This window comes from Macaca fascicularis, chromosome 1, assembly GCF_037993035.2.
Source record: "Macaca fascicularis isolate 582-1 chromosome 1, T2T-MFA8v1.1".
Taxonomy (NCBI): domain Eukaryota; kingdom Metazoa; phylum Chordata; class Mammalia; order Primates; family Cercopithecidae; genus Macaca; species Macaca fascicularis.
Window position 1 is genome coordinate 12,641,188 of NC_088375.1, and position 23,617 is coordinate 12,664,804.

At 46.2% G+C, this 23,617-nt stretch overlaps 1 protein-coding gene, 1 long non-coding RNA gene and 1 pseudogene across 10 annotated transcripts in view; 1 reads left to right on the forward strand and 2 right to left on the reverse strand.

The window, feature by feature from the left end:
• LOC135970619 (uncharacterized) overlaps positions 1-18,769 on the forward strand; it is a 36,873-nt gene extending 18,104 nt beyond the window's left edge. Inside the window, exons 2-4 of the long non-coding RNA XR_010586401.2 lie at positions 11,997-12,096; positions 17,594-17,674; positions 18,037-18,769. This is a non-coding gene — a long non-coding RNA (uncharacterized lncRNA). The remainder of the gene's footprint in view (positions 1-11,996; positions 12,097-17,593; positions 17,675-18,036) is intronic.
• The window catches only part of EDARADD (EDAR associated via death domain), a 99,869-nt gene continuing 79,261 nt past the window's right edge, over positions 3,010-23,617 (reverse strand). For 5 of the 9 annotated variants that reach the window (XM_074039429.1, XM_074039464.1, XM_015446193.4 and 2 more), the window contains one exon: positions 13,901-16,734. In XM_074039429.1, coding sequence (XP_073895530.1) covers positions 16,352-16,734 — 383 coding nt within the window. In that variant the 3' untranslated portion in view covers positions 13,901-16,351. Of the gene's footprint in view, positions 3,308-6,168; positions 7,330-13,900; positions 16,735-23,617 lie in introns of those variants that run through there. The other 4 variants (XR_010586376.2, XR_012434637.1, XM_074039487.1 and 1 more) reach the window with 3 other exon arrangements.
• Positions 14,531-15,659, reverse strand: LOC123573019 (alpha-enolase pseudogene; annotated as a pseudogene).

Consider the following 23,617-nt stretch of genomic DNA (forward strand, 5'->3'; position numbering starts at 1 on the left):
GAATTTTAAATGGAGTTGTAAACTCGTAATTAGGCTACAGTGACAATGAGGATCATCACTGTGGCTTGAGTAAAGCCATGATGTATATTTTCAGGACAAATGTATACGGTACCTCTGGAAAGACTAAAAATAAGTCTCCTTCATAGTTATTTCATTTGACAGGGGGTGAGCAAGTTGAAGAGTCAAGGAAGCTTTTAAAATTTGGATTTAGGTTTGTTTTTTGTTTTTTTTCGGGGTTGGGGGGAGGGGACAGGGTCTTGCTCTGTCAACCAGGCTGGAGGACAGTGACACAATCATGTTTCACGCAGCCTCTAACACCTGAGTTCAAGGGATCCTCCCACTTCAGCCATCCAAGTAGCAGGGAATGCAGGTATATGCCACCATGCCTGGGCAATTTTAAAATTTTTTTGTAGAGCTAAGGTCTCGCTATGTTGCCCAGGCTGATCTTGAACTCCTGGGCTCAAGTGACTATCCTACCTCAACCTCCCAAAGTGCTGAGATTGCAGGCGTGAGCCATCATGTCCCCACTGAGTCTGTTTTACTTACAGCTTAAAAAAAAAAAATTCTCATTTTCTGACCTTAAGTGGATACCTTAACTGGAAATGATTTTTTAAAAATTATCGGCCAGACGTGGTGGCTCATGCCTATAATCCCAGCACTTTGGGAGGCCGAGGCGGGCAGATCACATGAGATCAGGAGATAGAGACCATCCTGGCTAATACGGTGAAACCCCATGTCTACTAAAAATACAAAAAATTAGCCGGGCATGGTGGCGGGCTCCTGTAATCCCAGCTACTCGGGAGGCTGAAGCAGGAGAATTGCTTGAACCCGGGAAGCAGAGCTTGCAGTGAGCCAAGATCATGCCACTGCACTCCAGCCTGGGCGACAGATAAGACTCCATCTCAAAAATAAATAAATAAATAAATAAATAAATAAAGGCCAAAAAGGAGACAAGAAGAAGTCGAATGAGGTGACTGACACCTGTAATCCCAGCACTTTGGGAGGCTGAGGTGGGTGGATCACTTGAGGCCAGGAGCTCGAGACCAACCTGGACAACATAGCAAGACCCTGTCCTACAAAATCTACAAATAGTAGCTAGGCATGGTGGTATACGCCTGTAGTCCCAGCTACTCAAAAGGCCGAGGTGGGAGGATCTCTTGAACCTAACAGGTCAAGGTTGCAGTGAGCTATGATCACACCACTGCACTCCAGCCTGGGTGACAGAGAGACCAGAAAAAAGGGAGACAAGAAGAGAAAAACAGAGAAGTAGGGAAAATCCATGAGGGATTGTGGTCTCAGGAGCCAAGGGAGAGATGAGATTTGTTTTGTTTTATTTTTTTGAGGCGGGATCTCACTGTGTTGCCTGGGCTGGAGTGCAGTGGCATGATCATGGCTCACTGCAGCCTCGACCTCTCAGGTTCAAGAGATCCTCCCACCTCAGCCTCCAGAGTAGCTGGGACTACAGGTGTGTCACCACACCCAGTTTTTTTTTTTATTTTTTAATTTTTTGTAAAGATGGGGTCTCCCTATTTTGCCCAGGCTACTCTTGACCTCCTGGGCTCAAGCAATCCCCTTGCCAAAACCGAGCCCAGCCTGTTTTGCTTTGTTTTTTAAGAGACAGAGTCTCCCTATGTTGCCCAAGCTGGAGAGAAGTGGCATTTATTCACAGGCACGATCAAGGCTCACTACAGCTGGAACGCAAGTGATTCTCCCACCTCAGCCACCTAAGTAGCTGGGACTATAGGTGCACACTGCCATCCTGTGGGATGACCATTAATGTTAAATGAAGCAGAAAGAGGCCAGGCACGGTGGCTAACACCTGTAATCCCAGCACTTTGGGTGGATCACTTGAAGCCAGGAGTTCGAGACCAGCCTGGCCAACACAGCGAAACCGCGTTTCTACTGAAAATACAAAAATTAGCTGGGCGTGGTGGTGCACACCTGTAGTCCCAGCTACTCGGGAGGCTGAGGCAGGAGAATCACTTGAATCTGGGAGGTGGAAGTTGCAGTGAGCCAAGATCGCATCACCACACTCCAGCCTGAGCAACAGAGTAAGGCCCTGTCTCAAAAAAAAAAAAAAAAAGCTGAAAGAAAATTTTCTCTGGCTCCTCACTTCCAGATACAGACACAGGTCCCCCAGCACCCTTTGAGTCCCCTCCCACCAGAAGTGGCTTCCCAAGAGTCCTGGGGACCATTGCTGCAGTTTCTCTCCCATGGATACTCAGGCTTTCTTGGGGATAGGCATTTCTCCCAGAGCACGGCAGAGCCTCTTCCGGCCACACGGCTGTGACTTCCTGACTCAGCCATTCGTGGTCCTTCTCTGTGGGTGGCCACCTGAGCAGTCAGGGTGCCAGAGCTTCACAGTGATTTGTGACAGAGTAGGGGAGCGTGGGTCCCTCCTCTTTGAGCCACAGTTTGTCAGTGATGTGCTATTTGTTGCAAGGACCTCAAGGTTTGGGGCATCCACAGGGGAAGATTCAAGAAACATCCACGACGCTGTGCTGAAAATCTCTGCTTCTTTCCAATGAGTCTGTCTTGGTTCCTGAAGAGTTACCTCTGCCTGGCTCCTTTGCTCAGAGTGTGCTGTCTCCTGGGAGGCCCCTGCAAATATGACTTTTGTGGGAAGAACTTCCCATGGGCTGGGCATGTCCGGTTCCACCCAGCGGTAGCCCCGGCTTGAGTTCAGTCTCAGCAGCGCCTCAGCTCCATGTGACCATTCTTTGTCACACTATTTGGTGTTATTTTGTGACCAGTGGATGCTGGAGGTCCTGCAGGGATTAAGCTAAGCTTCTACATACAGATTCAAGCTGGTATGGGCAGGCTGCAGCCACGGGAATTAGAAGGTAATTCACCAGCTCTGCTAGTCCCTTTCGCTTGAGGCAGACGGCAGCAGGTCACAGACTCCAATGGGAAACAGAGTTTGAGAAGAAAGAACAGACACTTACTGTTTTTTTTTTTTTTTTTTTGATGGAGTCTCACTCTGTCGCCCAGGCTAGAATGCAGTGGCGAGATTCTCACTCTGTCGCCCAGGCTAGAATGCAGTGGCGAGATCTTGGCTCACTGCAGCCTCCACCTCCTCGGTTCAAGTGATTCTCCTGCCTCAGCCTCCTGAGCAGCTGGGATTACAGGCGCACGTCACAATGCTTGGGTAATTTTTGTATTTTTAGTGGAGATGGGGTTTTGCCATTTTGGCCAGGCTGGTCTCGAACTCCTGACCTCAGGTGATCCACCCACCTTGGCCTCCATGCTGGGATTACAGGCGTGAGTCACCGTGCCCAGCCGCAGATAGCTCTTTCAAAAACCTTGGCTGTGAAGGAAAGGAGAAAGATGATAAGTTGCTGCAGACAGCTATAAAATTTAGGAATTTGGGGCCCTTTTTTTAAAAAAATGGGAGAAATCTGAATGGAAGGCAACTCATTATAATTTAAATTTTGTCTTCAATTCACACCCCCTTCTGTCTATGGGATCTGGTTGGTTCTCTTTTGTTGTTATGCATGGAGTCCACACAAAACATATGACGATTTTCTAAAACATGTACAAATCCAACAGCTACAGCCCCAGTCACTTCAGCCTCTGCAGTTTGTCCATCCCGGGAGTGGGAGGGGCCTCGAGGCAGCAGGTGGAGGAGCGCAGAGGCGGGGTGGGTGGAGGGTGGGATTTGCAGCAGGGCCCAGCTCCGCAGATGCTCTGAGAGGAGCAGGATCTTCAGCTCCTGGTCAAGCCGCGAAGAGAGCAGAGGAAAGCAGAGCTCTAGAGGGCTTTGGGTTATTTTAGCTGTAACTAACAGAATGGAATTGCCAGTTGCCTAGCTGGGCTCACAAGAGCACAGTCCTCACTGGTTACAATACCTGCTTCTTCCTCAGCTCCCCGGGTCCCTCTTTCTTCCCATCCCCTACTAGCCAGACTCTTGTTCCTAAGCTCAGAGTTCCTATTTCCTTCTTTCCTTCCTTCCTGTTTCTAAGCTCAGAGCTGCTATTTCCTTCCTCCCTCCCTCCCTCCCTACTTTCCTTCCTTCCTTCCTTCCTTCCTTCCTTCCTTCCTTCCTTCCTTCCTTCCTTCCTTCCTTCCTTCTTTCCTTGTTTGAGACAGGGTCTTGCTCTGTCACCCAGGCTGGAGTACAGTAGTGTGATTATAGTTTACTGCAGGCTTGAACTCCTGGGCTCAAGCGATCCTCCAGCCTCAGCCTCCCGAGTAGCTGGGACTAGAGGTATGTGCCACTGTGCCCGGCTAATTTTTAAAAATAGAGACGGGGTTTCGTTATCCTGCCAAGGTTTGAGAGCTGCTGTTTCTATTATACCTTCCTTTCCATTGTGGGGGAAGCTTTGTCTTTTTTTTAAGCCTTTTTTCCCCAATTAGGTTATAATTCATGTAACATGCAATTCACTATTTTAACCATTTTCAGTTGTACAATCCAGTGGCTTTTAGTTCATTCACAATGTTGTGCAACCAGCACCAGTATCAAATTCCACAACATGTTTTGTTTTGACCTCTTTAGCCCAGAAGATGGATGGAAGGGGGTGGACCTCATCAAAAGAAACCAAGGCTGCCAGGGTGCCAGAGGAATCCATGGTTTCCTTTGCTAAACAGATCCCCTCATTTTGCATTTTCCATTGATAATGTGTTTTCCTCCTTGAGGGCCATAAAATGGTAAAGAAAGGTTTTGCTTTGAGAGGCTTTCCACTTATCTATTCGTTCATCCCATTTCATTCATTCAGCATCGTTAGCCTCTCTTCTAGGCCAGGTACTCAGTGCTGATGATCCAGAGGCGAAGGAGAACACAGGGTCCCTGTCCTCTGGGGTTTGCAGCCTTGCAGGGATGACAAGTAGGAATCAAACAACTACCATTGTGGCAAGAGCTGTGGGAGTGGGTCATAGGGAGATAACTGCAGCAGAGGATTGGGTGCAATTTCCCGGAGAAAGTGGTATTGAGTGTGGGAGGATTAGCCAGGGAAGGACGGTGTGAGACATGAGTGTGGCTGGGGCGGGAGAAGGATGCGTGGGTGTACACAAGGGCAGAGGGGATGGCACATGGTGACACCTGGAGCAGGAAAAAAAATGGCCATGGGGACTTGGAATTCCAGGGTGACTAAAGCCTCAGGAGCTGCAGGAGAGTAGAGCAAGATGACACAAGGTATTGGGGCAGGAGGCAAGTCACGCAGGGCCTTGCAGGCCGTGTCGATGATCTGGGGCTTTGTCTTCAAGACAGGAATCTGACCAGGCGCAGTGGCTCATACCTGTAATCCCAGCACTTCGGGAGGCCGAGGTGGGTGGATCACCCGAGGTCAGGAGTTCAAGACCAGCCTGGCCAACATGGTGAAACCCCGTCTCTACGAAAATACAAAATAGCTGGGCATGGTGGCACATGCCTGTAATCCTAGCTACTCGGGAGGCTGAGGCAGGAGAATCACTTGAACCTGGGAGGTGGAGGTTGCGGTGAGCCAAAATTTCGCCCCTGTACTCCAGCCTGGGCCACAGAGCGAGACTGCATCTCAAAAAAAAAAAAAAGGAATTTGTCAAAAGAGATTCAGGCTGAAGACGAAAGGATTCACCAGCTCTACAGACAACAGCCGGGAGGTCATTATTGGGTGAGGAAGGGTAGCTGTTTGGGTTTGGGTTAGGATGGTGGCTGTGAGGTGGGAGAGGATGGAAGGATTTAAGAGATATTTGGGATGTAGAATAGACAGGGAAGGAGAGGGAGGTCTAAGGATGACTTGAACAACTAGGTGGATGGTAAGATGGGAACTCTGGTGAGAAACAAGTTTGGAAGGAAAGATCATGGGTTCAGCTTAGAGCAGGTTGAGTCTGGGGTGCCTGAGAGGCTCCATGTGGAGACATCAAGTCCATAGCTAGGAATGTCTGGTCACTCAGAGGACAAGCATGGGTCAGAGATGTAAAATGAGGAGAGGTGAAAAGTAATGGTGAAACCACCTTTCACTTACACATATCACAACATCTGAAACACTTTATTGGATTTTTCTTTTTTTTTTTTTTTTTTTTGAGACAAGGTCTTTCTTGCTCTCTTCCCTAGGCTGGAGTGCAATGGCGTGATCATGGTTCACTGCAGTCTTCACCTCCTGGGCTCAAGCGATCCTCCTACTTCAGCCTCCTGAATAGCTGGTACCACAGGCGCACCCTACCACGCCAGGCTAATTTTTTTTCTTTTTTTTCTTTTCTTTTTTTTTTTTTTTTTTGTAGAGAAGGGTCTCCATAGATTGCCCAGGTTGGCCTTTATCTCCTGAGCTCAATAGATCCTCCTGCCTTGGCCTCCCAAAGTGCTGAGATTAGGGTGTGAGTCACTGTGCCCAGCCTTGGATTGTCAATGGCCTGTCTTTTCTCCTAGTTCAGTGATTCTCAACTTTGTTCCACCCATTTCTGGACCACGTGTGCACTGCTCTCTCCGGTAGCTTCCCTCATTGTCTGCAGTGATTCTCCCTCGTCCACAGGCTCCTTGAGGATAGAAATGTGTTGCTTATCTTTGCATCCCCAGCATCCAGGGCCCATTTTAGATAGCCAGTAGGTGCTCAGATGGCTGATAATCATGTGTGCCGAGAGTACACATGAATCAACGATTGTGTTGCAATCTGCATAAAATAATTCCTCAGAGACAGTGATTGACATAATCTTTAATTTTGTAGCACCCATTATTAGAGTTTAAAATAATCTTTACTTATTTAGAAGCAAAACATACAACCATACAGATGATAACATGAAGGCAGCTTAAAAAGTACAGCACAAAGATGTATAAACAGTGTCACAAAGATTTAGGAGCTCAAGAGCATCACCTTCGCGGCTAAGGAACATCCTCCATGAAGCTTCGAGGACCTGCCTTGGGAAGATGCAGGGGTCACTGGGCTGTTACACCAAATAGAAGAGCATGGCTCAGTTCAGGATGTCCGAGGAAGCTACCCTCTTGTACATTTGCAAAAGTGCTGATAAGCTCAATTGTTTAATTTCAAGTGGCACTGTGCATTGCTTTGGTCTCTTCAGCGGTGGAGCTGATTTCTAGGAGGCATCCCCAGCTAAACACGGCCACTAGACCCATGACTCGCAGCCCCTGCAGCCACAGGAAGAAAGGGAACAGGCTCTCCCTCACCTTGATTCTTCTGGTCTAGGTGGTGAGCACCCTGAGGGGCGGTATCCACCAGCCCAGGGGTGTCAGCAGGCCCAGTGCATGGCCCAGCATCTCAGCCACGATCCTCTGTAAACACAGGGGAAGGAAGCAAGACTTGCCCTCATCCATTTACAACCGAGTACACAGGGTTCAGAAGGTGGAGATCAGAGAAGACATGGGGGTGAACGTTGCTACTGCCTTGGGCTCACGTAGATAAGCTGTGTTTCAAAGAGTAGAAAATGGTTTTAGCAATAGTAGGACCAAAGTGTCATTAATGATGAAAGACAAGGCTCATGCCTATAATCCCAGCATTTTGGAAGGCCGAGATGGGTGGATCACCCGAAGTTGGGAGTTCAAGACCAACCTGGCCAACATGGTGAAACCCGTCTCTACTAAAAATTAGCCAAGGGTGGTGGCAAACACCTGTAATCCCAGCTACTCTGGAGGCTGATGCATGAGAATCGCTTGAACCTGACAGGCGGAGGTTGCAGTGAGCTGAGATTTTGATACTTCACTCCAACCTGGGTGACAGAGCGAGACTCTGTCTCAAAAAAAAAAAAAAAAAAGAAAAAGAAACACAAGCCAACAACTGCCTCGGCATGGTCAGGAAAAAGGAAGCCCGTGGCGGGGAGAGGAAGGCCGTCAGCATATGGAGGAAATCTGATTTGAGAAATGAGTGAATGGCTCGAAAACAAGTGACACGAAACAATGACATGGACCCAGAGGAGAGGAAAATTATAAAACAAGGAGGGCAGAAGTGGAAGAGATGTGATAAGAAGGATAGTCTCCTCAAAACTAGGTAAAACATTAATTCATCTAAAAGAGAAAGGAAGGGGGAAGAAAATCTCCTAGACCTTACTTATTAATATTGTACTTAAAAGAACATATTTTTGCATTGCATATTATAGAGGAAGGGACAAGGATAGTGCTCTGGGTCAATATTTGCTGTAACTATGAACTTTGTCCTCTAACATTACAGCTACCTTTGGTCACAACCGCTTCCTCGGATGCTAAATTGAAAGGGAAAGAGACCAAAAGTCCACAAAGGGCTAAGCCTAAATCTACAGGAAGAAGGCATCCTGCTGAGTGGTAAAAATAATTCCCAGAGTACGGAACTGTTATTGGAGTTGGCTGGTCACACACTGGATCCGAATGACAGGGTGAAGTAGTGATGGACACATCCAGGGGACAGGGACCCTCATCTCAATTATGCCAGCCTCATTCTGCTTGTATGTGCTCATTGGTAAAACAGCCTAACTCTTCCTATCTTCTAGTGGGGCTACTTGCAAGGCTTTTAGCATACAACCAAGAGTTAATTTATTTTTATTTTTATTTATTTTTGAGATGGAGTTTCGCTCTGTAGCCCAGGCTGGAGTGCAGTGGTGCGATTTTGGCTCACTGCAACCTCTGCCTCCTGGATCCTGGTTCAAGTAATTCTCCTGCCTCAGCCTCCCGACTAGCTGGAATTACAGGAATGCACCACCATGCCCAGCTAATTTTTGTATTTTCAGTAGAGCCGGGGTTTCACCATGTTGGCCAGGCTGGTCTCGAACTCCTGACCTCGCGATCTGCCCGCCTTGCCTTCCAGAGTGCTGGGATTACAGGCGAGCCACCACACCCGGCCAAAAATTAATATTAATAAAAGGCTGGTTGGTCCTAGGCTGGTTTTAGGACGTCAGCCCAGTCAGAAAGGATGTGTATAGATGCTATACTCCAGCAGGGGGCAGTACCACATAAAAATTACTATTAAGGAAAATCTAGGGCGCAGCATCTTTTGTCTGCTACCTCATATTTTCTATGTTGTTGAGTAATTATTATTTAGTGCCGTAAAAATAGGTGACTTGTTCATACAGTTGATCTTCTGAGTACTGGTGGGAAATCCCAGCACCACTTAAGCCCTAACAATGTAAACCTTTGCCATTTGAAAAGTCACGTGTCTTCTTTGAGTCTCCCTCCTGTGTGAGCCCTCCTGTGTGTGGATGCGTGGGTGAGTGCGGCCTTCCTTTCTCTGCTATTGCAACCAAGGAAATGCATACTACATAGAACCTCATCAACTACCATTACAGATCAAAGTTTTGTTTAAGAGAATATACCCCAGATTTTTCTCTTTTTAAAATAGAGACAGAATTATCACGTGTTGCCCAGGCTGGTCTCGAACTTCTGACCTCAAGTGACCCTCCCACCCTCAGTCTCCCAAAGTGCTGGGATTACAGGCATGAGACATAACACCCAGCCCTGTAATTTAGCAAAAGATATTTCATTCTAGGCTGGGAATGGTGGCTCCAGCCTGTAATTCCAGCACTTGGGAGGCTGACGTGGGAGGATTACTTGAGGCTAGGAGTTTGAGATCAGCTTGGACAGCACAGCTAAACTCCATCTCTACTTAAAAAAAAAAAAAAAAAGAAAGAAAAAATTAGCTAGGCGTGCTTGTATAGGACTGCAGTTTCCATTATTTAGGAGGGTGAGGTAGGAGGGCGAGGCAGGAGGATTCCTTGAGCCCAGGAGGTTGAAGCTGCAGTGAGCTATAATTTCGCCACTGCACTCCAGCCTGGGCAACAGAGCAAGACCGTGTCTCCAAAAAATAATTAAAAAAAATAAACAGATTTCTAATAGCAAAAGGACCTCATCATCAGCAGTTAAGTTTACAATATGCCCAATTTAACATGGATCCCTACGGACAGAAGTAAAAGTATTAATAAACTTGAATTTTAACAATTATTTGATCAATTAGTTATAATGTCCTTTCCACTCTCTCCTTTGTAAAATATCATCATGCTTACGCTATGACAGTACTTATTTGCTATAAATTAACTTTAAATAAAATGATTTTTGCGTTGTTATGCAACTGATTGATACTTGTATTTCAGCTGGGAATTACTGTTTGATATTTTTGTATGCAACATTGATATAAATCATACTACATTTAGTCAAAGTCTGGACTCCGAAGGAACTTTAAAAATCTTTTGATAAAATTTCTCTGTTAATGGCATGCTCCTACTCATCAAAAATTTTCATAAACTCCGGTCATTACAGATGACAACATGTGCAAGAAACAGTACAGTCAAATTATAACAGCAAATTTACATCAACTCTTTTTTTTGAGATGGAGTTCTGCTCTGTCTCGCCCAGTGGCAGATCTCACCCAGAGTGCAGTGCGCGATCTCGGCTCATTGCTGTCTCCCGGATTCAAGTGATTCTCCTGTCTCAGCCTTCCCAGGAGCTGGGACTATAGGTGCACACCACCATACCCAGCTAATTTTGTATTTTTAGTAGTAAAGATGGGGTTTCACTATGTTGGCCAGGCTTGTCTTGAACTCCTGACCTCAGGTGATCCATCCGCCTTGGCCTCCCAAAGTGCTGGGATCACAGGCGTAAGCCACTGCCCCCAGCCAACTCGCCTTTTACAAAAAAAAAGAAAAGAAAAGAAAAGAAAGAAAATTCCTCCACCTTGGAACTTCCCCATGCAATTTTAATAGGAATTAAAACAGAACTATAAGGGTGTTCAAAGCTTTCCTAGCCATGCTAGCAACGAGATGATGATAAACCCAGTGTTAGACATGACTAGCAATCGGGACTCTGGAAATAATGATACCAAATGAGACAAGTGGGAGGTACCCTGTGATCCTATGTTTTTCTTGTTTTTCCTGTTATTCCTGAATTTAATGATAAAGGCACACACTCAACTCTGCCTGTATCTTATCTGCCTGAACCCTGCAAATCAGCAAATGTCATCTTGCTTGACATTTTTGATCCGTCTCAAGGAAGGAAAGTTCCACTGACACTTGTGAACAATAGCTGTGTTTCAGATAAGATGGTACGTTCAGTTTACAGTCGGTTTTGAGACTGCACTTTTGTGGTTGGAATTTTGGAAACATGCCCCCTAGAAGCTGTGCTCACTAAATTTTCCAAATTTTAAATTTAGAATTTAAGATCATTTTACAATTTTTATTTATGCTTGCTGCTGTGGCCCTTCGGAGGGAGTTAGAAGCCCACTTCTTGGGCTGCTGTCCCAGGCCACCGAGAGTGGCCCTGTGGCTTTCAGTAGAGCAGGGCTTCCTCTGAGCGGAGGACTTGAGTGAAGACTAGGACAGGATGGGGGCGGGAAGGAGGGCGGGCAGGGGGTGGGGGCGGGTGCTATTTCTGTTTTTGTCTTTTGAGACGGAGTCTCACTCTGTCGCACAGGCTGTAGTGCAGTGGCACAATCTCAGCTCACTGCAACCTCCGCCTCCCCGGTTCAAGCAGTTGCCTGTCTCAGCCTTCCAAGTAACTGGGATTACAGGCACCTGCTATCATGCCTGGCTAATTTTTGTATTTTTAGTAGAGACGGGGTCTCACTGTCTTGGCCAGGCTGGTCTTGAACTCCTGACCTCGTGATCCACCTGCCTCGGCCTCCCAAAGTGCTGAAATTACAGGCATGAGCCACCGTGCCCAGCCGCAGGTGCTATTTCAATGCCCTTCTTCCCCAGGCTGCCCTTTCTTCTTGCCAGGCCTCTGCCCCTTTGTCAGTCTGAGGTGGAGGAGTCTCTTGAAATGAGATAAAGCTTCCCATCCCCCTCCACCAGGATGAAGGCTTTGGAGGGGGGTGCAGGTCCCACCTGTTCTTCCATCTTTTCTGTCTCTGTTTGTGGGGGGTGGAGGCCCAGAGGTGGGAGGAGGAAAGAACAGGTGAGGAGAGGTATAGAAAGGGGTTTTCCTCTCACCCTCCTCCCCCTTCCCTCTCCCACTGCCTGTATGGTGGCCACAGACTGTGCAGGCTGGTGTTAGGCTCAGGTGACAAGTGGGCCTGGGTGGAGATGGGGGAAGGAAGGAGCTTTCTGGAGGCACTTGGCCAGGCAGTCGTGCGCAAGAAGATTGTCACCCTGAGATCCATTCTTTGCATCCCCAGGCGGTGGCAGGACAGAAGTGGTGCAGCGCATCAGACTGCTGGGGTCTGCTACCACCAACACTAAACAACCACAGCCTTTCAAATCCCACTTCTCTAACAGGTAAAAAAGGAATGTCCTCTTCCATTTCCCCGCAGTAAACTCTGGGCTAATAAATGAGAATGTGTCACACGTAGTTTAATGAGAATGTGATACATCAAATCCAATTCGTAGATGGCGAGAACTCCTAACGGCTTCTGTACAGTGCCCGGAACCTGGCTGACAAAAATGTTTAATAATTGCCTCACTGGACACCAATTTGCCAAAGAATCTATTTTTTAAAATCTCAACATTTTATTACTGGCTGTTAATTTCAATATATCTGGTGATAAATCTGACATTTATCTCATAAATCTGACAAGAGAAGATGAGCTGGGTGAGATGAGCACTAAATCAGAAGTGATAAGTATGTCTCTATAATAGATTTTGCTGGTGTAGAGTTTACAATTGATGGTGAGGCTGACTTCATGTGCTAGCAACCTAATGAAAACCACTGTAATTGTCAGTGGAAAAAAACATGGTGGTTTAGAAAATAACTTTCTTTTGAGTTAATCCTAATCTTTCGGTTGTACTGAATCAGTGTTATTCATCATTTTTGCTTATTTTAATCAGGGACTTACACAGAATCCTTCCAAATTGAACTAAGTGTCTCAATTTTCTAAGCCCATAACCAAAACCAAATAGCACTTTCATGGAATTGTCAAAGCAAGGCTTTGCCTTTTATCTTTTCTCCCCCAAATTACCTAGAAAATCTGATCTTTCCAATAACAAATTTGAACCAAATGTTTCATTTGTTTAAAATCCTTTAAAGTTTGGATTTGAAGGAATCCCGTCCCTCCCAGCGTCCACATGAAGACTCCCTCTTCTTGGCTAAACCGCTGTGTAGTGTGATGAGGTACTGTTTTAAGCTGGGCTAGTAGAAGCTGGAAGTGGTTACATTTCACCAATAGGTTACTGGATTTTCATTTATTTCTTAACTGAGCTTTATTTTAGGGGTGAAGCACTCAGCCTTACACAAAGAATGAAAAAGTAAATATTACATTAAATTATTATTATTATTACAATTTTTTTTTTTTTTTTGAGATGCAGTCTCGCTCTGTTGCCTAGGCTGGAGTGCAGTGGCATGATCTCGGCTCACTGCAACCTCTGCCTCCTGGGTTCAAGCAATTCTAGTGCCTCAATTTCCCAAGGAGCTGGGATTACAGGCGCCTGCCACGACGCCTGGCTGATTTTTGTATTTTTGGTAGAGACGGGGTTTTGCCATGTTGGCCAGGCTGGTCTCAAACTCCTGACCTCAAGTGATCCACCCACCTCCGCCTCTGAAAGTGCTGGGATTACAGGCATGAGCACCCACGCCCAGCCTAACTATCACATTACATTTTTTAAAGTCCCGGGTAACCAAAGGGGATTTGGAGTCCTCTTTTTTTTTTTTTTTTTTTTTTTTTTGAGACAGAGTCTCACACTGTTGCCCAGGCTGGAGTGCAGTGGTGCGATCTCTGCTCACTGCAAGCTCCGCCTCCTGGTTTCAAGCCTCAGCCTCCCAAGTAGCTGGGACTATAGGCGCATGCCATGACGCCCGGCTAATTTTTTGTATTTTCAGTAGAGATGGGGTTTCACCATGTTAGCCAGGATGGTCTCGATCTCCTGACCTCATGATCCACCCGCCTCGGCCTCCCAAAGTGCTGGGATTACAGGTGTGATGGAGTACTCTCTTTTTTAAAGTCCTGAGTAACCAAAGGGGATTTGGAGTACTCTCTTTGTCAAACACTATTCCCATGGCCTTGATTACCTCGCTGCTTCCTGACTGTTTTCCCAATAACCATCAGTTTCTGCAGGTCTTTAAAAAATATTTGAGCAAATGACATTACTGATAGTCCACATATTGTAAACATATTTGCATAAAAAAGATGGGGCAGGTGTTCTCAAGAGTAACAGCATCCTGTTAATTCACCAAAGTACTTTATAACAAAAAAAGTAATAAACCAACAAGACAGGGTCACTTCTCATTGCTGTTGTTTTTTTTTTTTTTTCTTTTTTCTCATGAGTCACTGAGGCTTTTTACTTTGAGCACAAAATCACTGGGGATCTTGCCTGTGGCCACCCTGGAGATGACACCGGAGGGTCACGTGGCTCCAGACACTTGGTGGAAAGTGAGGCGAGAAAAACAATGATTTGGGCCAATTACATGACCGCAAAGTTAGAGTTGCCAACAGGGCTCCAGGGAGCTTGGCTTCTGTAGAAGTTCTTTTTTTTTTTTTTTTGAGATGGAGTCTCGCTCTGTCACCAGACTGGAGTGCAGTGGCATGATCTCGGCTCACTGCAACCTGCTTCTGTAGAAGTTCTAAAGAAGCGGTGCAAACTCCACGGCGGTGGGCGAGGGGAGCTCACTAGCAGCGGCCCCTACAAACGTTGGTCAGGGGCCTTCGGCTGCCCGAGCTGACACGAGGGGAGGGTCTAATTAGCCACCAGGTGACTGAAGGGCTTGCCTGCCCACAGCTTAGTTGGCCGGGGGGTTTCTGAAGTTCCTGCCAGCAAACTTAGCCTTGCTGCCAAGCTCCTCTTCAGTTCTGAGGAGCTGGTTGTACTTGGCCAAGCGCTCAGATCAGCAAGGGGCACCAGTCTTGAGCTGCCAGGGCACAGCCCCACCACCAGGTCAGCAATGAAAGTATTTTCAGTCTCCCCAGAACGATGAGACACCATGACACCCCAACCACTGGCCTGGGCCAGCTTGCACGCCCGGAGGGACTCAGTCATGGAGCAAATCTGGTTCACTTTGAGCAGGAGGCAGCTGCACGCCTTCTCACTCACCGCCTCGGCCGTCCTCTTTGGGCTGGTCACTGTGAGACCATCCCTCACTACCTGGATTCCTGCACTGGCCGTGAACTTCTGCCAAGCTCCCCAGTCATCCTGGTCAAAGGGATCTTTGACAGACACCACTGGGTAGTTTTTGATGCAGGACTTGGACCGATCAGCCAGATGGTTAGGTGAGAGGTACCTTATAGGGTCATCGGGAGACCTGAATTCCAGGTCATACTTCCCAGACCTGAAGAAGTCGGAGGCCGCTGTGTCCATGCCGATGATCACCTTATCAGTGTAGCCAGCCTTCCCAATCGCAGCTTCAGCAGCTCCAGGCCTTCTTTATTCTCCAGGATGTTGGCAGCAAATGCGCCTCGATCCCCCATGCTGGTGGCATCTTTCCCTTATTTCTCCTTGATGACATTCTTCAGGTTGTGGTAAACCTCTGCTCCACTGGGCATGGCTTCCTGAAGTTTGCCACACCGACTGGGAGGACCATGAACTCCTGCATGGCCAGCTTGTTGCCAGCATGAGAAATGCCATTGATGACACTGAACACCAGGACTGGCAAGACGACTTTGGGGTTGCCAGGCAAGTCGGCAATGTGGTGGTACAGGGGAACCCCCTTCACAACAGCGCCAGCTTTGCAGGCGGCGAGGGAAACCCCAGAATAGCGTTCCCACAAATTGAGATTTATTTTCTGTTCCATCCATCTCGATCATCAGTTGGTCAATCTTCTCTTGTTCTGTGACGTTCAGTTTTTTTCTAACCAGGGCAGGTGCAATAGTTTTATTGATGTACGCAACAGCCTTTGAGACACCCTTCCCCATACGGTGAGTCTTATTATTGTCCTGGAGTTCTAGGACCGCACAGATACCAGTTGAAGCACCACTGGGCACAGCAGCTCTGAAGAGACTTTTTGAGGTCAAGAGATCAACCTCAATAGTGGGATTCCCACAAGAGTCAAAGATCTCCCTGGCATGGATCTTGAGAATAGATGTGGTGAATTTCTAGCCACTGGGTCTCGTCGCCTAGGAGAGACGTGGAGGGTGCTGCAGACACTGAGGTGAGCGCTCCTCATTGCTGTTTGCTTTGAAACCGTGGGAATGGCACTGATCAGGAAGAGATGTTACATATAGTGCTGTGGGTATGTCTGGGCCTATCAGCAGTCTCAGGACCTATTTAAATCTTTAGCCGTATTTCAGGGAGAGGATAATTTTATTTTCATCATGGCATGAATCCATTCCGACTGCAGGACTTTGGCCCTTAGCAGATACTAGAAAATATGCTTTCCTAATTCCAGATTTGAATATTAAATTAAAACAGATGTGCAAAACTAAACAAACAGAGATCCACCACCGAAACAAGCTACCCCTCCACAAAACTACCAGCTTTGGGGAAAACCAGTGTCCACCGTTCCACGTCCTTATACTAAATTCCTACAAAAGAACAGATTCACATTCCTTCTTCACCTGTGGTTGTGTCAACGTCCGGGGAGGCCAATGAAGGAAGAAGAAGAGCTCTAGAAGTGCCTGGAGGGGTCTCCACGCTCCCGCTTGGGCCACTCCTCGTCCACCCACCTGCGCAGAACCTTCTCCACGTCGGCCCTGTGGTAGAGCCTGCAGAGCTCCATCAGCTGGCCCACCGTCCTCTGACTGTTCCGCAGCAGGAACTCCAAGGTGGGGCTCTGTGGCCTCTGCTCCAGGAAGCACAATTCATCATAGGACATCCCCCATTTGCTTGCAAAATTCCTCCAGTTTTTCACCGTTGGGTGACACGGATCCAGCTTTATCCTGATTACATCTAGTAAGTCCTGATCATTGAGCAAGTCACTGATGGTGGGGGCCCGGAGCAAGCAGGAGGAACAAGTACAATTTTCTTTGCAGGAGTTGTCCTTGCTGATCTCTGCAGGGAGAAACAATTTAGTCCACAGGTCAACAAGAGGCCTAACATATGCATTCATTTCTTACATCCTTTATGTTCCTGCTGAATTGTCAAAAGCATCATATGGAAGACTATTTCAGAATTCTCATTTCTTTTTTTTTTTTTGAGATGGAGTCTCGCTCTGTTGCCCAGGCTGGAGTGTAGTGGCGTGATCTCAGCTCACTGCAAGCTCCGCCTCCCGGGTTCATGCCATTCTCCTGCCTCAGCCTCCTGAGTAGCTGGGACTACAGGCGCTGCCACCGCGCTTGGCTAATTTTTTGTATTTTTAGTAGAGACGGGGTTTCACCGTGTTAGCCAGGATAGTCTTGATCTCCTGACTTCGTGATCTGCCTGCCTCGGCCTCCCAAAGTGCTGGGATTACAGGTGTGAGCCGCTGTGCCTGGCCTAAGAATGCTCATTTCTAATAATGTGTTACTCTTTTTTTCTTTTCTTTTCTTTTCTTTTTTTTTTCTTGATACAGGGTGTCACCCTGTTGCTCAGGCTGCAGTGCAGTGGCATGATCTTGGCTCACTGCAACCTCCACCTTCCAGGCTCAGGTGATCCTCCCACCTCAGCCTCCCGAGCACCTGGGACTATAGGCACGTACCACCAAACCTGGCTATTTTTTTGGTAGAGATGGGGTTTCACCATGTTTCCCAGGCTGATCTTGAACTCCTAGGCTCAAGTGATCTGCCCAGCTTGACCTCCCAAAGTGCTGGGATTACAGGCATGAGCCACTGCACTTGGCTGTGTTATTCTTCATAGCCAAAGGTGGGTTGCTTTGCTGGAAGGAGTAGGAATTTTTAAAGCCTTTCTTTCCAAGACTGTCTATGTCTTACAGTGTGCATCTGTGACACTGCTGGCCAGAACAAGGGCTCCAGCAAACAGAACGCTCCCTGAGGCACAAAGGTCTGCAGTGCCCGTGAGTAACCAGCCCACACCTGCATGCAGTGCCCGTGAGTAACCAGCCCACACCTGCATGCAGTGCCCGTGAGTAACCAGCCCACACCTGCATGCACCTCAGCCCTTGCCCCTTCCAAGTGACCAGTCAGCCCTGACAGTTTAACACCAAACACACCATGTCAGCGTGTACAAAACTGCACACTTCTTTGAAAGGTCTTTTTTAAAAAAAAAAAAAAAAAATGCAGACATGAAAACTGGAATATCCACTCCATATGCATATTTGAAAACAAGCGATAGTTGATAGTGCCAGAAATCTTACTTTTTAAATTTACGGCCCCCTTATCAGCCCTCTGCCTTTACCTGTGCTTTCTTCACCCATAGGCTCCCTTTGAAGTGGCGCCAACACCCTGGGGTGTGTGCAGTGGGAGGGAAAGAGGCGGAAAACCCAGCAGGAGGCTTTTCAGCTGAGCTTCAGCATGAAGAGCATGCGCCCACACCAGAGGAAGAGCCGCCTTCCTACTGAATCTTAAAGACTCAACTGTAGCCTCATTTGACGAGCAGGAGGCATGTTAGTAGGAGGACAAAGTTTGTAGGTGAGAGGTGTGGACAAGTCATTTGTAATAAAGTATTAAGTGGTGTCTAAACAACATGGCAAATTAAGCAGCTTAAATTCTACAACAACACTGAGTCTCACGAGCCCTCTGAATTCAGATTTTAATAGCCAAAGGCCACTTTGCTTGGAAAGGCCACTGGCTTGGAAAATTCTGGGGAAGGTTATAATAGCCTTTACTATATATATGACGTTGAGTCATGGCCTTCCTAGTTTGGGAAGGTAAAGAATTTGGACAGAGGGAGTAACTCTGGTGATCATAAGGGAGCAAACCAGCAATCTTGAGGCCAGTGGAAATTCAAAGGCAGTAAAACAAGAGCCATGAAAATATGCTCATACTCTTTGACCTATTAATGTAACTCCTGGGAATCCATCCTAAGGAGATAATCCAAAATACACATTTACATAAACATTGTTATCACGGTGTTATTTACATTATTGAGTTTCAAAAACAACCAAAATGTCTAAAGTTAGGGGACTTGTGAAATAAATGATTGTACTACTTGATGGAATATTATTTAAGTAACTATGAAGACAATATGGCAACCTAGAAAATGTTTGTGATGTTATGGGAAAAATGCAAGATAGAAAAAAATGTATGAATTCTACGATTAGAACTACATGAAAATCAATGAGTGGATAAAGAAAATGTGATATATATATATGATATATGTGATAAATGTGATATATATATCACATTTTCTTTATCCACTCATTGATTTTATATATATATGATGAAATACTATTTATCCATAAAAAGGAATTAATTAATGGCATTTGCAGTAACCTGGATGGAATTCGAGACTATTATTCTTTTTTTTTTGAGATGGAGTCTCGCTCTGTCGCCCAGGCTGGAGTGCAGTGGTGCGAACTCGGCTCACTGCAAGCTCCGCCTCCCGGGTTCACGCCATTCTCCTGCCTCAGCCTTCCGAGTAGCTGGGACTACAGGCGCCCGCCATCACGCCTGGCTAATTTTTTGTATTTTTAGTAGAGACAGGGTTTCACCGTGTTAGCCAGGATGGTCTTGTTCTCCCAACCTTGTGATCTGCCCACCTCAGACTCCCAAAGTGCTGGGATTACAGGCGTGAGCCACCGTGCCCAGTAAGACTATTGTTCTAAGTGAAGTAACTCAGGAATGGAAAACCAAACATCGTATGTTCTCACTCATAAGTGGAAGTTAAGCTATGAGGATGCAAAGGCATAAGAATGATACAATAGACTTTGGGGACTCAGGGGGAAAAGGTGGGAAGGGGGTGAAGGATAAAATATACAAATCGGGTGCAGTGTATACTGCTCGGGTTATGGGTGCACCAAAATCTCATAAATCACCACTAAAGAACTTACTCATGTAACCAAATACCACCTATTCCTCAATAAACTATGGAAATTAAAAAATAAAAAGTAAAAAGCACCCTGGGAAAAAAAAATTTCTCCCTGGCCAGTCACAGTGGCTCACACCTGTAATCCCAGCAATTTGGAAGGCTGAGGCAGGAGGATCACTTGAGCCCAATAGTTCGAAATCAGCCAGTGCAACATAGTGGAACCCTGTCTCAAAAAAAAAACCTAAAAATTAGCCGGGTGTGCTGGCACATGCCTGTGGTCTCAGCTTCATGGGAGGCTGAGGTGAGCGGATTGCTTGAGCTTAGGAGGTTGGGGCGGCAGTGAGCCGTGACTGCGCCGCTGCCATCCAACCTGGGCAACAAAGTGAGACCCTGTCTCAAAAAAACCAAAAATTCTCTCTGTGCACCTTTTAAGAATACCTGAACTTCCCTATGTACACTTAAGCTTCGCTGGGGTGCTTAGACTTTCTTTTCTGTATCTGTCCAGTTACCAAGTCCCAGCCTTCCACTCCATGCTCCCCATGCTCTCTTCCTGTTTTATTTTCCATGACTGCCTCAATATAACTTGTGCTGAACCAAACTGGACTACTCAATTCCCTGCATTTTCTTTTTTAAAGTTTAATTTAATTAAAAAAAAAAAAACTGGCTGGGTACAGTGGCTTCTGCCCACAGTTCCAGTGCTTTGGGAAACTGAGGCAGGAAGATTGCTTAAGGCCAGAAGTTCAAGATGAGCCTGGGCAACACAGCAAGACCTCCATCTCCACAAAAAAAATTTAAAAATTGGCTGAGTGTGATGGTGTGCACCTGCAGTCCCAGCTGCTTGGGAGGCTGAGGCAGGAGGATTGCTTGAACCCAGAGTTCCAAGTTATAATGAACTATGACTGTGCCATTGCATTCCAGCCTGGGTAACAGAGTGGGATTGTCTCAAAAAACAAAACAAAATCCCTAATCTAATCTCAGTGTAGAAAATTTGGAATATATACACACACACACACACACACGTGTGTATATATATACACACACACATATAATACACATATAATATGTATATATGTATATAATATATAATACACACATATAATACATATATACACATATAGAATACGTATATGTACACACATACATAATACATATATATACACATATATACACGTATATATTATATATATATGAATTTTGGATAAACTATTAACGGTTAGGGTTTTCCCCAATTCTCCTGACTGAGTGAAGATGTGATGCATACCTTTCACATAAATTTTGGCCGCATCTTTAATCATCTCACCACTAACAGGATAATTAAGTCAAAAGAATGAGCCTTCTAAGGCTACTGGTGCATGTGCCCCAAATTGCTCTCCAGAAAGAAAGGCTGTACCAGTTTACAGTATGAATTTTTTTCTTTTCTTTCTTTTTTTTCTTTTTTTGAGACAGTCTCGTCCTGTCATCCAGGCTGGAGTGCAGTGGCACAATCTCAGCTCACAGCAACCTCTGCCTCTTGAGTTCAAGCAATTCTCCTGCCTCAGCCTCCTGAGTAGTTGGGATTTCAGGCACCCGCCATCACACTCGTCTAATTTCTATATTTTTAGTAGAGGTGGAGTTTCACCATGTTGGCCAGGCTGGTCTCAAACTCCTGACCTCAGGTGATCTCCCCTCTTGGCCTCCCAGTGTGCCGAGATTACAGGTGTGAACCACCACGCCCAGTCATTTCCCCTTTGTCAGCGCCAAGTATTCGTTTTAAAAATCTCTTTTTAAAGGTTCTTAAAAAGTGGTAGGTTAAAAAATCAGGCCGTATCTTTTTCTATCTCCATGCCGTTTTCAGTGTTTCCTTCATGATCAGAATGCCTTCCCTCTCCTTCTCACCGAACTTCCTCTATGGCACTTCCCTTCCTCTAATGGACTCTACCCATCCTAGAAAACCCACTCGGATTCCCCCTTTCCATGAAGTCTTCCCGGCCGCTGTCTGGAATTCCACCTCACTTGGAACCCCCACATCATTTTGTTTGCATCTCCTGACCCCGCCTTGTAGTGAGAAATACTGTACGGTTTTCTTATTTCCATGCAACACCTTAAAATCCTGAGAACAGACAGGCATCTCCGCTCCTGCCTCAGCCTCCCGAGTAGCTGGGACTACAGGCGCCCGCCACCAGGCCCGGGTAATTTTTTATATTTTTAGTAGAGACGGAGTTTCACTGTGTTAGCCAGGATGGTCTCGATCTCCTGACCTCATTATCCGCTCACTGTGGCCTCCCAAAGTACTGGGATTACAGGCGTGAGCCACTGTGCCTGGCTATAATACAGTTCTTATAATGACAAATAATTCATTTATATCCCTGTAAATCATGTATTATAAATACAATCACAAGCATGGAGAAAAGTTTGGAAGGATCTATAACAAAAATGTTAACAATGGTTAATTCTGGGTGATGAGAACACAGGTGACTAATTTTTTTTTTTGCTTATGGATATTTTCCAATTTTCTATAATTATTGTGTTTATTTGAATACTATATGCATTTTTGAGACAGGGTCTTGCTCTGTGGCCCAGGTTGGAGTGCAGTGCTGCAACCATGGCTCACTGTAGCCTCCACCTCATGGGCTCAAGCAATCCTCCTGCCTCAGCCTCCCGAGTAGTTGGCATGCACCACCATACCCAACTAATTTTTTGATTTTTTAAAACTTTCTGTAGGCTGGGCGATATGGCTCATGCTTGTAATCCCAGTACTTTAGGAGGCCGAGGGGGGCAGATCACCTGAGGTTGGGAGTTCGAGACCAGTCTGACCAACATGGAGAAACCCCATCTCTACTAAAAATACAAAAATTAACTGGGCATAGTGGCACATGCCTGTTATCCCAACTACTTGGGAGGCTGAGGCAGGAGAATTGCTTAAACCTGGGAGGCAGAGGTTGCAGTGAGTTGAGACCATGCCACTGCACTCCAGCCTGGGCAACATGAGCGAAACTCCATCTCAAAAAAAAAAAAAATTGTTGTAGGGACAGGGGTCTCACAATGCTCCCCAGGCTGGTCTTGAACTCCTGGGCTGAAGCAATCCACCTCCCTCAGCCTCCCAAAGTGCTGGGATTACAGGTGTGAGCCACTGTGCCTGGCCTAAAATAGACATTTTTTAATGTCATAAAAAAATAAGGATTTAAACTGCTAGGTCCAGAATTATATGTAATGGTGTCTCAAGTTCCCTTTCTTGTCTTGTCTTTGTAAGAGTTAGTGTTGGCAATGTTACCGTCAAGAAGGAAAAAACATCAGAAAGTTTCTGTCAGGCTCCTTTATTTATTTATTTGTTTATTTATTTATTTATTTATTTTTGAGACAGTGTCGCTGTTGTCAGCTCGGGCTGGAGTGCAATGGCACGATCTCAGCTCACTGCAACTTCTGCCTCCCAGGTTCCAACCATTCTCCTGCCTCAGCCTCCCGCGTTGCTGAGATTACAGGCACCAGCCACCATGCCCGGCTAATTTTTGTATTTTTTTAGTAGAGACTAAAGGGTTTTAGGGTTTTAAAACTTTTAGGGTTTCACCACGTTGGCCAGGCTGATCTTGAACTCTTTACCTCAGGTGATCTACCCGCCTCGGCCTCCCAAAATGCTGGGATTACAGGCATGGGCCACCACGCCTGGTCTAGAAAGTTCCTTTAAACTGAGTGTATGAAAAGCTCTTATTTCTTTGAACAATCATATCGACCATTATCAGTTTATTTTAAAAAATGATATGCCAAAAGATCTACTAAAGTTTTTGTTTGTGTGTGTTTTCTTTCTTTTTTTTGAGATGGAGTCTTGCCCTTGTTGCCCAAGCTGGAGTGCAATGGTGCCATCTCGGCTCACTGCAACCTCCACCTCCTGGGTTCAAGCGATTCTCCCACCTCAGCATTCCGACCTAGCTGAAATTACAGGCGCCTGCCACTACTCCCAGCTAATTTTTTTTGGATTTGTAGTAGAGACGGGGTTTCACCATGTTGGCCAGGCTGATCTCAAACTCCTGACCTCATGATCTGCCTGCCTCAGCCT